This window comes from Equus przewalskii, chromosome 29, assembly GCF_037783145.1.
Source record: "Equus przewalskii isolate Varuska chromosome 29, EquPr2, whole genome shotgun sequence".
Taxonomy (NCBI): Eukaryota; Metazoa; Chordata; class Mammalia; order Perissodactyla; family Equidae; genus Equus; species Equus przewalskii.
The window spans coordinates 35,549,723-35,564,675 of record NC_091859.1 but is presented as its reverse complement, the minus strand read 5'-3'; the positions used below and the strand labels follow the sequence as shown (position 1 = coordinate 35,564,675).

The window sequence follows — 14,953 nt, the reverse complement described above, 5'->3', positions numbered from 1 at the left end:
CCCTGTGTTACTACTTCCCACACCCTCTCCCTGGGGCCTGATAGGGCAGGCGGTGGGGGTGGGTGGTGTCAAGATCTGATTAACAGTTTTAAAAGATGGCTCCTGCTGCTGGGGGGTTGGGGGCGACCAAAAGAGACCAGGTCAGAAATGGGAGATATTGAGGGGGTGCCCGCAATATCTCGGAGTAGCGGTACAGGTGGCAAGAAGGGGACAGATTTGGGGTGCGTTTTGGAGGCACCGCTGACCAGAACTGCTGAGGGTTGGATATAAAGGGTGAGGAAAGAGGGGTCACAATAACAGGGGATCTGGGGCCTGAGCTGCCGGACAGATGGTGACACAGAGCAGACTGCAGGAGAAACGGGTCCGGAAGGGGGTCAGGTTACAGGTGGCCCCCCACAACAGCCTCCTCTCCATCCTCTCCCACGCTCCACACACTTCCATCACCCCACTTGCCTTCTGCCCCTTGAACCCGCCACCTCTGTCTCCTTCTTAGGCCCTCTGCAGCGGCTGTTCCTCCTGCTTCTGAACCAGATCTCGGCTGCAATGTCACCTCTCCAGAGAGGCCCTCGCTGTCCACCCGGCCACTCGCCCTCACAGCCTCCTGTCCGGATTCTCCACGTCAGTCACCGCTCTCTGGTCTAGCTTTTCCTCTGTGTCCTGTGTGCCTTCCCTCCCCTGGGCTGCCAGCTCCGTGTCCGTCTTGTTCACTGCAGTTTCTCCAGCACTCGGAGAGCCTGGCACACAGTAGGCGCTCAATAAGCTCTATCAAATGAGTGGAATAGAGTGCTGGGGTGAGTTTAAGGTGCTATCTTACACCCCGGGGACAGGTCCATAGTCCAGAAGAACTAGAGTTCAGGGGAGAAATCAAGACCAGAGGGGTAGACTCAGGAGTCATCGATTTTTCCAGATAGTATTGAAAGTCGAGCAGCTGAGTGTGCAGGCAGAGGACAGAAGGGGGCCCAGGACTGGGCGCTGGGGCATCCGATATTTGAAGGGCGAGCAGAGGAGGAGGCATCAGGAAAGGGGAGCGAGAAGGAGCGGCCGGGGAGAGAGGCCCTGACCCTCGGCCGGGCACTCCCACTCTCTAACGCTCTTGCTCAGAGCTCTCACACCCACAGCCACAGCTGCCCCAACAACTGGATCTTTTCCTCTCCTGAATCCAAACCAGGATCACACACGGCATTTCGCTTCCCTGTCTCTGCAACCTCTTTTATTCGAGAACAATTCCCCAGCTCTTTGCCTTTCATGAAGAGTCCAGTCAGTTATCTTGCAGAATGCCCCTCAATTTGGGTTTGTCTGATGTTTTTTGGAGATTAGACGCAGGTGATGCTTTTTTTTTTTTTTTGGTGAGGAAGATTTGCCCCAAGTTAATATCTGTGCCAATCTTCCTCTATTTTGTATGTGGGATGCCTCCACAGCATGGCCAATGAGTGGAGTAGATCTATGCCTGGGATCCAACCCACGAACCCGGGCTGCTGAAGCAGAGCATGCCGAATTTTAACCACTTGGCTACAGGACCAGCCCCAGGTGACGTATTTTGAGCAGGAAGACTCAGAAAGGATACCAGGTCCTCCCCGGTGCATCACATGAGGGCACCTGAGGCCACTTTGCCCCACACTGGGAGGCTGAGCGGCCACTTGGTCAAGGCGGTGTCTGCCGGATCTTCCCATCCTAAGGGTGCCTTTCCCTCTGTAATCCATGTGCAACCTGAGGGCTGATACTTTGAGACCATATCAGTATCCTGTTCCCCAACAACCTTTCACCCAGGACTTTAGCATCAGCCAGTGATTCGAGCCTGAACTTTGATCATGACAGGGGCTGCAACAGTCCTTCTACTGGTTTCTCACCCCTCAGCCTCGCCCGGCTCCAATTCATCCTTCCCACATTTTCCCTGGTGAACTTCCTAAGGCACAGGTCCAATTACATCACTCCCCACCTCAAAAACCTTCCATGGCTCCCTACTACTTAGAGAAGAAAGTCCAAACTCCTTGGCTAGACCGTTGAGGCCCAGCATGGTCTGGCCCAACTGTCCACTCCCATCTATGCTCACACTGTACATGACCAGGACACCCCCTGCTCACACCTCCAAGCCTTTGCCCGGGCTGATTCTTCAGCCAGAGCGCCAGGTCCAGAAGGCAGCCCTCTGTGAGTCCTTCCCCGGCCGGAAGGAGGCTCTTTCTCCTCTGCCCCCGGCCCCACCCAGCCCTTCACTCACAGCACAGCACACCGATCTCTGTCCTGGGCTCTTGCTCCTCACCTCGCATCTGTCTGCTTCACTAGCTGCTGAGCTTTCTGGGCAGGGACCACGTCTCACTCCTCCTGAACCCCCAGGGTGTCTCACACCAGGTCTTACATGCAGTTAATGCTTGCATGTTTGATGACTGAATGCTACAGGAGCCAGGGGAAGCCAGGACTGCCCGTCAGGCTTAGGACATGGATGGCGTGGCCCCACATCTCCAAATCCTGATGATGCTAAAGACACAGACCAGGAGGCAACACAGTGCAGTAGTGAGGGAGGGCCCAAACTCTTGGGCCGAGGACACTGGGCTTGTATATTAGCAAGATGCTGACCAGTGTCATGGGCATCTGTGGGCTTGGACTGACCAGCAGCCTTTTCCTTTGCTGTGGGAACATCACTTTGATTTTCTCTGGGCAATCTGCTCTCCCTTACTCTTAGGCCATGAGGTTTGCACAAGGGGCTGACCCCATTCTTAATCACCAGGTTGGACATATGACCCATGCTGGACCCCAGGGAGAACCCTTCCTGGAACTTTAGCTACATCTCTTGGGAAGATTGTAGCCTCTTTCTTGGGAGTTGATAAGCAGGTGAGATACAGCCTGGCACTGCTGCTGTTCATCATGCCACTGTCGGGGGAGGGTTTGGCTGAGAATGAAGCCAACACAGAATAAGGCAAAGCAGAGACAAGATCTCTGATGCTGCTTGAACACCTGGATCCAGCCATACCTGAAGTCACATCCCCCTAGACTTTTTACTCAGCCAGTTTCTGTCACTTGCAACCTCAAGATCCTAACCCCCCAATTGCGAGATGATGTATTTAAAGCAGGTTGCATGGCACATCATGGCTGTTCCATAATTCTATGGGGACTGTTACTATTATTAAGACTTGAGCTACCAAAGTAAGACATGCTCAGGGGCCCAGATGGCCAGTGAGATGGCTCTCTGGGCTTCAGGCCCCTCACCATCACCACACTGTGGTCACAGGGACCAACCTGGCCTGGCAGAAGGACTCACCCTCCTTTTTCTGGCCTGCAGTGTCTCCTCCCACAGGAGACCAGTTGAGAACTGATGGAGCCCTTCGGGAGCTGTCAGCTCTGGGCCCCTCCTGCGGCTTCCGCGGGATCATCACGGTGAGCTTGTCCCAGCTGGGGACTGCCTCCCACCTCTCCACGGTGTCCCAGTCCTGCCAGGGAAGGGAAGAGAAAGCGTGTTTGGAGGGTAAAAAGAAAGCCCCAGGCCTGCGCTCCCACCATGGGATGGGTAGAGAAGGGAAAGGAACTGACATTGAAAGAGCACCTGCTGTGCACCCAGCCCTGTGCTGGGCTCTCCGCAGGTGTTAACTCGCTAGTTGTCCACCGACCCTGTGAGGCAGGCGTGTCGGCGGGAGCTGAGAACGCGCCCAAAGTCACACGGCCGGAAAACGGTTTATATGGGAGGGGACCTGAACCCAGGGCAGGCGGACTTCATGTGGTAGGAGGGCCCTGGCATAGCAGCCCCTGCCCCAGAGACACCCCCAGTGTCCAGGAAGTGGGTTCAAACCTCGCCCCACCACTGCCCAGACGTGTGGCCTCAGATAAGTTGCTTCCCTTCTCTGAGCCTCAGTTGTTTTGCTCCAAAACAGAGCCATAAAAGTCTCTATCTCAGACCGGGGTGGGGCGCCTTCCTGAGCTCCTGGCCCCTGGCCCATCATTTCCCGTCACTTCCCCCGGGGGTCACAGGGACAGCCTGCCTCTTCTACCCCATGACAGCCCTTTGAGGACTGAATGCCCCAGGAAGTTCTCCTGAGTCTGTCCTCTTCTCCCGGCTAAATGGCTCCCAGCCCTTGCCAGGCCCCCCAGCCTGCTCGCTTTCCTCTGTCCCTCGGAGATCAGTGCCAGGGCTGGTCACTGGTCATGGGGCTCAGCATTAGGTGACCAGGGCCAGTCCCATTCTTGCTCCGGACACCATGCCCAACATCCGGGCCCTCTGTGACCTGAGAGTTTTGGGCAGCCTGGGCCCATTGGTGATTCACCCGGAGCTCCCTCCCAACTGAAACTCCTTCCTCCGTCTTTTCACAGCCAGGCCCCCACCACCCTCCTGGGCTGGCCCTGCAGAGCCCCCTGCCCCTCCCAGGGGGGTGGTCCGGGGGGCCCGAGGTGCTGGCTAAGTCTCTAGCGGACCTGGGCCAGTTCCCTGGCATGAGAGGCTCAGCCTTGTCTGCAGTCTGGGTGGGGCCCCGGGGCTGGCACGGACGGGCGACCCGCTCTTGCCCCGGCCTCCCACGCCCAGCTCACCACGGAGGACACGTCGCTGGTACCATCAGGGGCGTCACAGTCAGGGCCGGAGCTGGTGCGAGAGTCAGGGCCCCTGTCAAAGCCGTGGCACAGGTGGGAGGCCGGGCCCTCCAGATAGGGCACTGCCTCGGCCTCCCGGCTCCCGCTCCTGGGGGCAGCTGTGGGGCTCTCTGTGGGGAGACCTGCAGGGCCCCTGGGAGAGGAGACAGACCCGTGACTTCCCCAAAATAGTGGGAATTAAGTAACATCCCCACCTCCCCCCGGGCACACACACCTCACACAGGAGCCAGGAACCTGCACGTTGGAGTGACGGTGGAGCCAGCACCGACGGCTCTCCGTGCCATGCTGGGCCCTTTACCGGGGCTGCCTCATGTAGCTACAACAGCCTCCCTTTGAAGCGAGTGTAAGATTCCCACTTTACAGATAAACAAACTGAGGCTCAGAGAGGTCAAAAGCCGGACAAGGTTGCAGAGCCAGGAAAGGGCAGAGCTGTGTTGTGAACCAGGGCTGTGGCCCCACCCCCAACCCTTTGTCGCTGGAGCAGGAGTGCAGACTCCAAGTACAGTGCGACTAAGAAGACAGAATTGTGCTGGGCTAGTGGGGGGGGCTTTGAGAGGTAGACAAACTCCAGGGGCAGTGACAGGGCCACCAGCCCGGATCCCAAGGGAGGGAGCTACAGAGAACCCTGCTTTAGAGAAGCCAGTCAGGGTGGCCACAGACCCAAGTAGGCTTAGAGCTGGCGGTATCCCTAAAGAGTGACCCACAGACTGGACTATAAGACGGAAATGGGTGACGACCCTGAAAAAGAGGTCTGCGGTCAAATAAGTTTGGGACACACTACATACCTCTCCTACCTCCCCCACCCAAGAGCGTAATGCATGGTAGCAACCTCGAGGCTCTGACAAGTCCTGCAAGATACAGTATTTAACTTTGTTTATTCCAGACTTTCTGAAACATATTTGATGGCAGACTGTTGTGTGTTTTTTTTTAATAATGCCTACTTATGTGGAGCACATGTTTCCAAAGCAGTGATGACTTGATTCAATCCCTCTTATTTTTTAAACAGGAGAACTGAGGCACAAAAACAGGGAATATCTCAAAGCATCAGGGATGGAGCTGAAGCTGGACCCCAGGTTTCCAGACCCTCAGTCATTCCCTCCCAAGGCACCAGGGCCCCCCAGGGGGCTTCAGTTCAGCTCGGGCCTGGGGGTCGAGGGAATCCCAGAGCCCGGAGCAGTGCACGGTCAGAGGGGTGGGTGATGGCAGGTGCCCCTGGGGCCGAGACTGTTGAATCTTCTCGAGCAGTGCAAAGGGAAGAAGGAAACGTGAGTGGGCTGTGGGCCATGCCCCCTGCAGCGTGGGTGCTCGGCTGCCCCACACCCGGGAGCGAAGCTGAGCGAGGCCCAAGGACTGTGCCCTCCGCCTGCGTGTGCCCAGGTCATGGGGACTGACCATGTGACCCATGACAGCAGCCATTGCAGACAGATGCTGCCATCATGAAGGGGCGTGGGGTGCGGTGGGTGAGGCCATCCTACCCCAGGGAGCCCCTCCCAGGTCCTGGGGTTCTACCTACCTCTCAGGCCCTGGCCCAAGGCCCAGGCCCACCGCAGACTGGCAGCCGGAGGTCGAGGGGCCGAGCAGGTCCTCAGAGGCAGGCGACCGGTGAGGCAGGTCACAGTAGGGCACCTCGGCACTTAGAGGGCTCTGGGGCTCCTGGGACAGAGTTGGAGAGAGGAGGCAGCTCGTGGCCCACGTCGGGGCTGCCCTCCCCCTGCGCAGCCCCTCCCCCACCAGGCTGTGTGCGCCAGTCTCCCGCATCTCCTCCTGGGATCTCCTCCGGGGATCTCATGCGGCTCAAGGAGAGCTGTCCATCAGGCTGGAAGCGCCCCTGGGGCCCCAAGCCGGGTGCTGGCAGAGGTACAGAGTGTGCCTGCACACGTGTGGCCAGGTACGTGTGTGTATAAAGGCCTGTGTGTGTGCGTGGGTGCACACGCATGCACATGTGTGCAAGCCGGGTGGGTGCACTCACACACACGTTCGAGTAAGTCCCTGTCGGTTTATTCATGTGTGTGTCGGTGCATATGTGTGTGTGTGCCTGAGGCTGGGAAGTGCACAAAAGGACCCAGAAAGGTCTTCTGTAGCTAGAAGACCGGGGTGAGGGGGCAGGGAGCAGGGAGGGTAAGCCGGCCTGGAGAGTGAAGGAGGTGTGAGGGAGGAGGAGCAGATGGGAAAATAAGAGCCTGGAGGAAGGGAGAGCCTACTGAAGGGGGGGCTCCAGGGCTGGAGGGTCAGGGCCCCAGGGTGGGGCAGGGGCCCTGAGCCGACTGTGGCCTCTGTCCCTCCTGCCCTGAGCAAGGCCACACCTGTGAAGGCAGGTGCCTGGTGCCAGGCTCACCCAGGGGGAACAGCTGCTGGCCCCCAGGCAGGCCCCCCACCCCTCCCCGGCTCCCGGGTGGCAGGGCCCTCCCCGGCGGTGGGAGACGGCGGCCACAGCATCCGCACCCCGCCTCCTCTCAGGTTACCTGGGCGGCGGGCTCCAGCGGTGGCGCTGGCGGCTGTCAGCACCCTCGTCCCCGGGGGGCTCGTTCGCCCCCGCACAGCCGCCCTCCCAGGCCCCGACTCCGGGCCGAGGCGGCGGCCGAGGCAGCGGAAACCTTAGAGGGGCCGGCGTGGGAGCAGGGGCCCCTCATTACTGTTTCATGGGCCGGGCCGGCCAAGAACAATACAGGACACCCAGCCTCAGGAACCCGATCCCCAGGCTCACCTGAGAGCCGCCACGGGCGGGGCCTGGGCACGGCTCCCCGGGGACCCTGGAGCCCAGAGCCCAGCGCTGCGGCCACAGCCCCAGTGGGCACAGACCTTCCAGGCTCCAAGCAGGCCGTCGCTGGCAGGACCCGGGCAGAACCAAGGCGTGGGGCCGGGGTGTCTGCAGGGCCATCCAAGCGACAGGAGGCCCGTCTGGGTTCGTTCCGCCCCTGCCCAGGGGCCAGATTCTGATCAGAGTGTGGCAGCGGGAGGTGTCAGATCCACAGCCCGGCCTGGCGCCTCGGCCGCCCTGGGGACCTTGCCACGTGACTGAGGAGGGAGAAGCTCGCTGGGCATCACCAAGGGGTCCCAGCCCAGCTGGGCCCAGCAGGACCCGACCCTGTCACGGCCGCTCCTCCCTGCTCTCACCCCTAGGTCGGTCCCTACCCACCACTGCGTGACCAGGCCCAGGAGCCAGTCCTCAGCTCTGATTTCCTGTCTGGTGGGTCAGCACGGGCTCTGGCCTCAGACAGACATCAGGCCCCATCCTGGCACCTCCACTTCCCAGCTGGGTGACCTCAGCCCCGTGGCTTCCCTCTCTGGGCCTAGTTTTCTCATCTGCAAACTGGGGAGGCCCCACCTCCCAGGAGTGTTATAAGAATTAAATGAGTTAATATTCGTAAAGGGCCTGTTCTGTGCATCTTAAATATAATAATGTAAAAGCATTAAACAGAGTTTTATTAGTGTTAAATCAATAGAATGTTAACTACACTTAAGAATAAATACACTGGAAAGGGATGTGGGTGCCTGGCATACAGCAGGACCCTCCCCCCTGGCTCTCCTCCCTCCTTCTAGAACCTGACCATGACCTGGTCCAGGACCTATGATTTCCAGGGATAACCCCTCCCCCCGCCCCCACCTGTGGGAGTCTCAGCTGAGAGCAGAGCAGAGATGCATCCTGAGCCCAGGATCCCAGGGGAGCTGGAGCCAGCTTCCTGGGAAGGGTTGCCCTGGGACCTGGGGCCACTTCTGCATACTCTAGGGTAGGAGAAAACGTCAGAATGGCTCCAGCCCCAGGAGACACCTTTTTCAGGCCCGCAGGGATGGTTTGTGCCCAGGTGTCATTACGGATCCAGCTGGGAGCTGCACCAGCCATCAAGGCTCAGGAGGTTTTAACACACAGATTTTGTGACTGCACATGTTTGAAATGCTCATCCGTGAGCAAGACTTCGATCCGAGCCAGATCCTCGTGACCGGAGAGCCTCTGTGCCCCTCTGCAGTCACAAAACTGCCCCCATCTCCAGTGTGTCCCTCGGTGCCTGTCACTCACCACCCAAACAGCTCCAAACAGACCCGCCTCCCAAGCAGCCGGCCTCAGATGACTCAGAAGTCAGCCATGTGCCGAGCCTTGCATCTGGTAACTGAGTGGACCAGACCCTTTAAATCCTCCTGGTCAGTCAGTTCTGAAGCATATCCATTTGTCTCCATCGTCTCTGGCCAGAGGAATTGCACCTTTTCCTCACTGGTCTCACTCTCCCTCCCTGTGCTCCACCCTCCGCCCTGCAGTCAGAGTGACTTTGGAAAATGCAGATCTGATCACATCACTCTCCTGTTTAAAATCTGCACTGGCTCCCTGTGCCTCTCAGGAAAAAGTCCAAAGTCCTTAGCATGGCTACAAGGCCCAGCGAGACCCACACCCACACCCACACTATTCTCCATCCCGGTCCCAGAGTTCCTCTGCCCCTCCGTCCCGCTGGCCTCTCTCCATCCTCCAATGTGCCTCTTCCTTTCTGCATCAGGGCCTTTGCACATGCTGTTCTCTTCCTCTCCTCTTCCCCCAACTTCAGTGGTCAATGTCCCCACAGCCTTTACCAAGCAGCTGAAATGTCATTTCCTTGGAGAAACAATCCTGATGCCCTATCAGGTACCCTCATGTCACTTGCTGTTCCATTACAACATGGATCACAAGCATGATTAAACTATTCTTTGCATGATTACTTTCTTAGTCTCCATTTCTCTTGCCAAACTATAAGCCCTGTGAATGAGGGACTGTGTCTGTTTTATTTATCACTATTTCCCCGACATCTAGCATAATGCCTGGCACATTTTAAGCACCTATTCAATATGTATGAACACACGAGCTGGCCCAAGGTCTCAGCTGGGAGGTCGTGGGACCAAGACTGGAACTCAGAGCGTTTGAATCCCAGTTTCTCCTGCTGTTTCATGCTTGCCATCTCCCCCCACTGGGAGGAGGTCACAGCATGGGAGCCAGCCTCTTGGGGCTTTCAGCCAGCTGTTCCCCAAACTTGGGGTGCAGGAAGGGAGCTGTTACTGGAGGCATCAAGACAGGTAGAAAGGCATCACCCAGGTTTACTTTTCTGGTTGGGAAGGAGAGAGAGGAAACTAGCCTGTATTGAATTAGCCACATGTGACTTGGGCTGAGCAGTGCCAGACGCCCTGAGCGAGAAGCCTTGTTGCCCCACTTTACCCATTAGGAGAATGAAGCCAGAGAGGTCAAGTGAACCAAGGTCACACAGCAGGTCAGTACCAAATCTAGGACTGGAACTCCAGCTGGCCTGGCTCCAAAGCTGAACGGCAACTCCCTTACAACGGCCACCTCTTGGAGACTAATGCCCTGTTTGGAGCTGGCTGCCAGGCTCCAGAGGAGCCTCAGGACCCTCTGGGAATGACAGAGCCATAGGAGGCAAGGCTGGAAGGGCCATGGAGATCCCCGGGTCCCGCGCTTCTCACAGCCTGTGTACCAGGCGCTCTGGGTTTATGTGCTGGCGCTTGGCCTAAGACCAGCTCGATCACAAAGTGAAGATCACCTCCCCTCTCACGCCTTCAGTACCTTCAAGGATAAAGTCTCCAGTGGGTGCTGGGGTATCTTTAATGCCTCTCTAGCGCCTGCCAATCTGCCTTTCTAACAAAGAGACAGCCAGACTCAGGCTCAGAGACTTCAGCCGACAACACTCTCAAGTTAGAATTTAATGACATTTCTTGGTTTTTTTCTTTTTCTTTCTTTCTTTTTAACCTTCCATATAAAGGATATGATCCTAGCTTTCCATTTGTGGTGGTCATGCAAAGTTTTGGTTTAGTATAAATGAAAAAAGTGTGTTGCTTTAGAGAACAATAAGGTAGGTAAGAGATTACATGAGGCTATGGCGAGAAAAATCCTAAAAGCAGGAGGAGAATGACTGGTGTTGGGAAACGTTAACATGGTCCCACCAGGTCATTGCACAGATGGGAAAACGGAGGCTCTGCCCAGGGGGAAGCCCAGTGTCTGGGTTCAAGTGCAAGTTAGTGGCCCAGCCAGGCCCCAGCCCATGAAGGACTCCCCATCCCATCAAGGACTCCCCATCCCAAACCACCCGACCACTCAGGAAAGCCGGCCCACCTGGTGCCTTGGGCTGTGGGCCTCCTCAGGGTGGAAGCAGTTTAGACAGCAGCTCTGGGCAAGCGCGTTGGCCTCAAAGTGTTCACGGGGGGCATTCTCAGCCACCTCCTCCATATTGGCTGAGTCAGGCCAGGGCAGCTCCTGCAATCCAGTGATGGGGCCTAGGAAGAATGGGGGGGAGACAAGGAGCAGGTGACTGGCCTGCAGCCCACCTGGACCCCAGCCCCAGCTTGCCCCGGACAGACAAAGGCCAAGGAAATAAGGTTATCCATCCATTCATTCATCTGTTCATTTATTCGCTCAACAAACACTCATTAAGCACCAATAAGCACCAGGCTCTCTGCCAAGCATTTGACATGTGACTTCTAGTCGTCACTGCTGCGTTGCTCAAAGTGTGTTCTGAGGACTCTGATGAGACTCAGCGGCGCTGTTCAGAAAACGCGTATTCCCAGTTCCCTCCCCAGACCCACCCAGGCAGAATCTCTGGAGGGGAGGCCTGGGGGCCTGCATCTGAAACGAGTGCCCTAGGTGATTCTGAGTCCCCTAGGTGATTCCGACGCCCCCCAAAGCTTGAGCGCCCTCGCCTTACAGTTTTCCTGCATTGGAAGCAAAAATAACGCCAATTTCAGATGAGCCAACTGAGGCACACAGAGGTTCCCGAACTTGCTCTAGGTCCCAGTGGCTGAACCGGATTCGCACCCAGATCTGTGTGCCTCCCCGGCCTCTCGGAGGGGGAAGTGAGGGGCGCTGGACCACGCTGCCAACTCACACAGGTCCCGTGGGAAACACTGGGCGTGAAGCAGAAGGCCAGCTAGGTGTTTCAGGAGTTGAGGACAAAGTCATGGAGGAAAGTGAACAACCTAAGGTCACACGGCAAGTGCGTGGCGGACCTGAGCCCAAGAGAAACCCTGGGGTCTGACTTGAGCACAGGGCTCTCCTTTCTGGGCGCCACCCAGGGCTCCGACACTGTGCCCTGCGGAGAAAGTCTGGACAGAGGAGTGACATGAAGATGCCTTCTCGTCCGCGTCCATGCAGAGCCCCGGGAGGGGTGTGGGAGTGGGAAGAACCCATATCCACAAACTCACATTCATCTCCAGGTGCCCCCAGGTCACCTGCACACACTTGTCTTCACCTGGTGAGCTTCCTCCAAAGAGCCCTGGAGGACCAAGGCTTTGTTGCCAATCTAGGGCCAGAGCTGGGGAATCTCACATCCTCCCCTGGGGCAGCCAGGGCAAGGGCTCCTGGCTCCTCCACCCACTATCAGACCTGGGGAGGCGGCAGGGCAAGTGGAGTGTGTGGGAGTGCGCCCACCGGCCCCTCAGCGGCCCCGGGGTCTCCGATCCTCCCTGGGCTGTCATCTCCCCCAGTCGTTGCCTCCTTCTAGTGGAGGGGGCGCGCGTCCGTCCCGCCCAGCCAGGGTGCTTCTTTCCGGGTGCGGCCATATAAAGGAGCAACGCCTCGTACAGAGAATGCCGCTCATTTCCCTGGGGGAAGGTGTAGGGGGCTCTATTCCACGAGCCCCTCACTGCTCCCACTTCCTCCTCCCCACCCCAACCAACGGGCAAATCCTTCTCTAAAATGCACTTTAGGTGTGGCTACAACAATGAAAAACCTTCAGCGGACACGCATGCCCCGCCCGGAGAATGGACCCCTGGACCTCTCTCCTTCCATCCAGTCGGCCAGTCCCTCCTCGCGTCCCTCACCCCTCCACCTTTCCCCCTATCGTGCGCCCCCCCGACTCCGGTACGCAGTACGAACCTCGGCTCGGGTGTCCCCACACAGGCGGTGCTGGGTCGGGGTGCCGGGGTCACGGCCTCGTTATTTTAACAATGAATCAGAACGCTGCCCGGGGGAGGTCGCAGGCCACGCCCCTGCCGCGCTCGCATAGGCTCGCTTCAGGTGCCTCATTTACATGAAGGCTGCGGGATTGGACAGCCCGAGGCCAGGGGGCGGGGCGGAGGCGGGCGGCGCCCGGCGGCCTCTGAGCGCGGGTCCAGCCGCACGTTTAGCCTGAGCAGCCGGGTCAGGGTCCCCGGGGGGCCTGGGTCTGGCTCCTTCTGACATCTTTCCCGTCTGTTCGTTCCCGCCGCAGTCTCCTCAACTGTCTTTAGCCCAGACTCTGTGCCTCAGTTATCTTATCTGTAAAACGGGGAGAGTAATAGTACCTGTGAGGGCGAAATGAAATATCCAGGGGTTTTCAGCCTCCATTCGCACACTCCCACTGATGCGGAGCTCACTCACAAAATGCACAGTTCTCCCCTTTTTTTAATCTGCCCCTTTTTTTTTGACCTAACGTTTACTCTGCACTGTCTATGTGCCAGGTCCTATTCCGGAATCTTTACATTCATAAGGACATAGTAACCTGAAGGATTAAGTACCAAGATCCTCATTTCAGAGCAACTGAGGATCAGAAAAACTAACCAGCTCGCCAGTGTCACACAGCTAGCAAGTGGCAGAGCCAAGACTAAAACGCTGGTGTGTCTGACTCCACCAGCCACTACAGAGCATCTTCATTCACTAATTCACTCACACATTCGTATGTGCCTGGTATATGCCAGGCCTGCCCTGGGCACTGGGAGATGGTAACATGAATAAATGTGGCTCTTTCTGAGATGAGGAGCCCATTGACCAGGGAGAGACAGCCCCTGAACAGATCATTCCAGCCCAAGATGGAACAGGCAAAAACACAGCTTTGTAACAAAGATAATGAGCTTTCTGCTCAGTCCCAATTACTGCAAGCAAAACAGGGAGTAGAGAGTCTCACGTTCAGTATCTGGCTCTAGCACTTTCTGGCTGTGTGATCTTTAGAAAGTTTCTTGACCTCTCTGAGCCTGGGGTTGGGTGGGCACTTGGTTTGAGCTTGAAGCTCAGGGTAGGGCCCCAACCTCTAGCCCCCAGCAATCAGTAAAACCTGAAGCCAACCCAAGGTGGTACACCGGGCAATTGAATTCATTAAACACTTATGGAGCCCCACTTTGTCAGTTGTGTGTGCTGAGGATCCGTGGGTGAAGAAAAGATTGAATCTCCTGCTTTTGTGGCGCCTGCATTCTAGTGGAGACAAACAGACCCCAAGCAAGATAAATAGGCAATATATGGAGTATGTTGGCTGGTGATAGGTGCTAAGCAGAAGAATGAAGCAGGGAAGGGGGCTGGAAGTGGCCAGTGTGGGGAGGGCATTATATGTTAAACAAGGGGCTCAGGGAAGGCCTCGCCGCCGAGACCTGGAGAAGAGGCAGGGAGCCGGCAGGGAGCCAGCAGGCCCTGGGGAAGAGCGTGTCTGGCTGAGGGGACAGGAGCCGCAAGGCTGGAGTGAGAAGAGTGAGGGAGCGAGGGCAGAGTCCAGGGGCCCGATGAGTGGGTCATCCTGTGAGCTCTCCCTGGCTCTGGAGCTGGCTGGCTGGGCCCCTTGAGGGCAGGGGAGGATGGGGGTGAGGGGTGGGCAGCAGCCAGGGTGCTGGAGGAGAGAAGTCTCGAACGAGGCAGGAGGAGGGGGCTGGGGAGCCAAGGATGAGCCGGAAGGAGTGAAGGGGACTGTTGGAGGAAGTCCCCCTCTTGTTGGGGGACAGTGGCTGTGAGGGTGGTTGAGACGCAAAGAGGGGTCCTTAGTAATCTAGGTAACAACCACCCCTCCTTTTCTCTAGAGGGCGATGCTGCCCTCCTCGCACACACGAGTGTGTTTCTCCAACACCGTCCCTGTGCTGGGAGCGGTGGCCGTCATTACCCCCATTTTGTAGAAGTGAAACTCAAGACTCAAGCAAGTTGCCCAAAGCCACTGAGTTACTCGAAGACAGAGTCTGGCCTAAAAATCACCCTCCCAGAGTTCTGCGGATGGCTCAGACGGCTCAGGGCCACAGGCGTAATGGCAGCCAGGGCGGTGTCACCACTGTCATCATTTAGTCTCAGCCTCATGTCCCCCTTTCCACTCCCTGAAGAGTGTTGCGTCTGCTCATGCCGTTCCCTTTGGCTGGGACACCACTCTTCAGGGCTCGGGGAAGCAGAACGATTCCCGACGGTTCCGGTCCCACTCTGCCCGTCTGAGCCTCAGTGTCCTCTGGTCACCTGGGAGTGGTCATCCCGGCCGTCCCTGCCCTCAGGCCTGTGGGAGAATCGTGCACTCTGGGCAGGCAAGGCAGAGACGCAGGGGGCTGCAACCCAGCGAGCAGGGGCAGGAAGGCACGAGCCTCTACAGGGGTCATCGGAGCGGGCTGCAGCCCACGGCCACCCTGTGAAGTGGTGACCCAACATGGCCAGACTTGCTTTTACTGAAGAGGCTGAAAATATGAACTTTTATATGAAATC

General features: G+C 57.5%; 1 protein-coding gene across 1 annotated transcript in view; it reads right to left on the bottom strand.

Annotated features, from left to right (window-relative positions):
• TRIOBP (TRIO and F-actin binding protein) overlaps nt 1-12,455 on the bottom strand; it is a 54,823-nt gene extending 42,368 nt beyond the window's left edge. The window contains exons 1-5 of the mRNA XM_070600570.1: nt 12,413-12,455; nt 10,655-10,815; nt 6,086-6,225; nt 4,513-4,705; nt 3,254-3,422 (exon numbers count right to left, since the gene is read on the bottom strand). Of these exons, the coding sequence (XP_070456671.1) occupies nt 3,254-3,422; nt 4,513-4,705; nt 6,086-6,225; nt 10,655-10,768 (616 nt within the window). The 5' untranslated portion in view covers nt 10,769-10,815; nt 12,413-12,455. The remainder of the gene's footprint in view (nt 1-3,253; nt 3,423-4,512; nt 4,706-6,085; nt 6,226-10,654; nt 10,816-12,412) is intronic.
• Nucleotides 12,456-14,953: the final 2,498 nt, after the last annotated feature.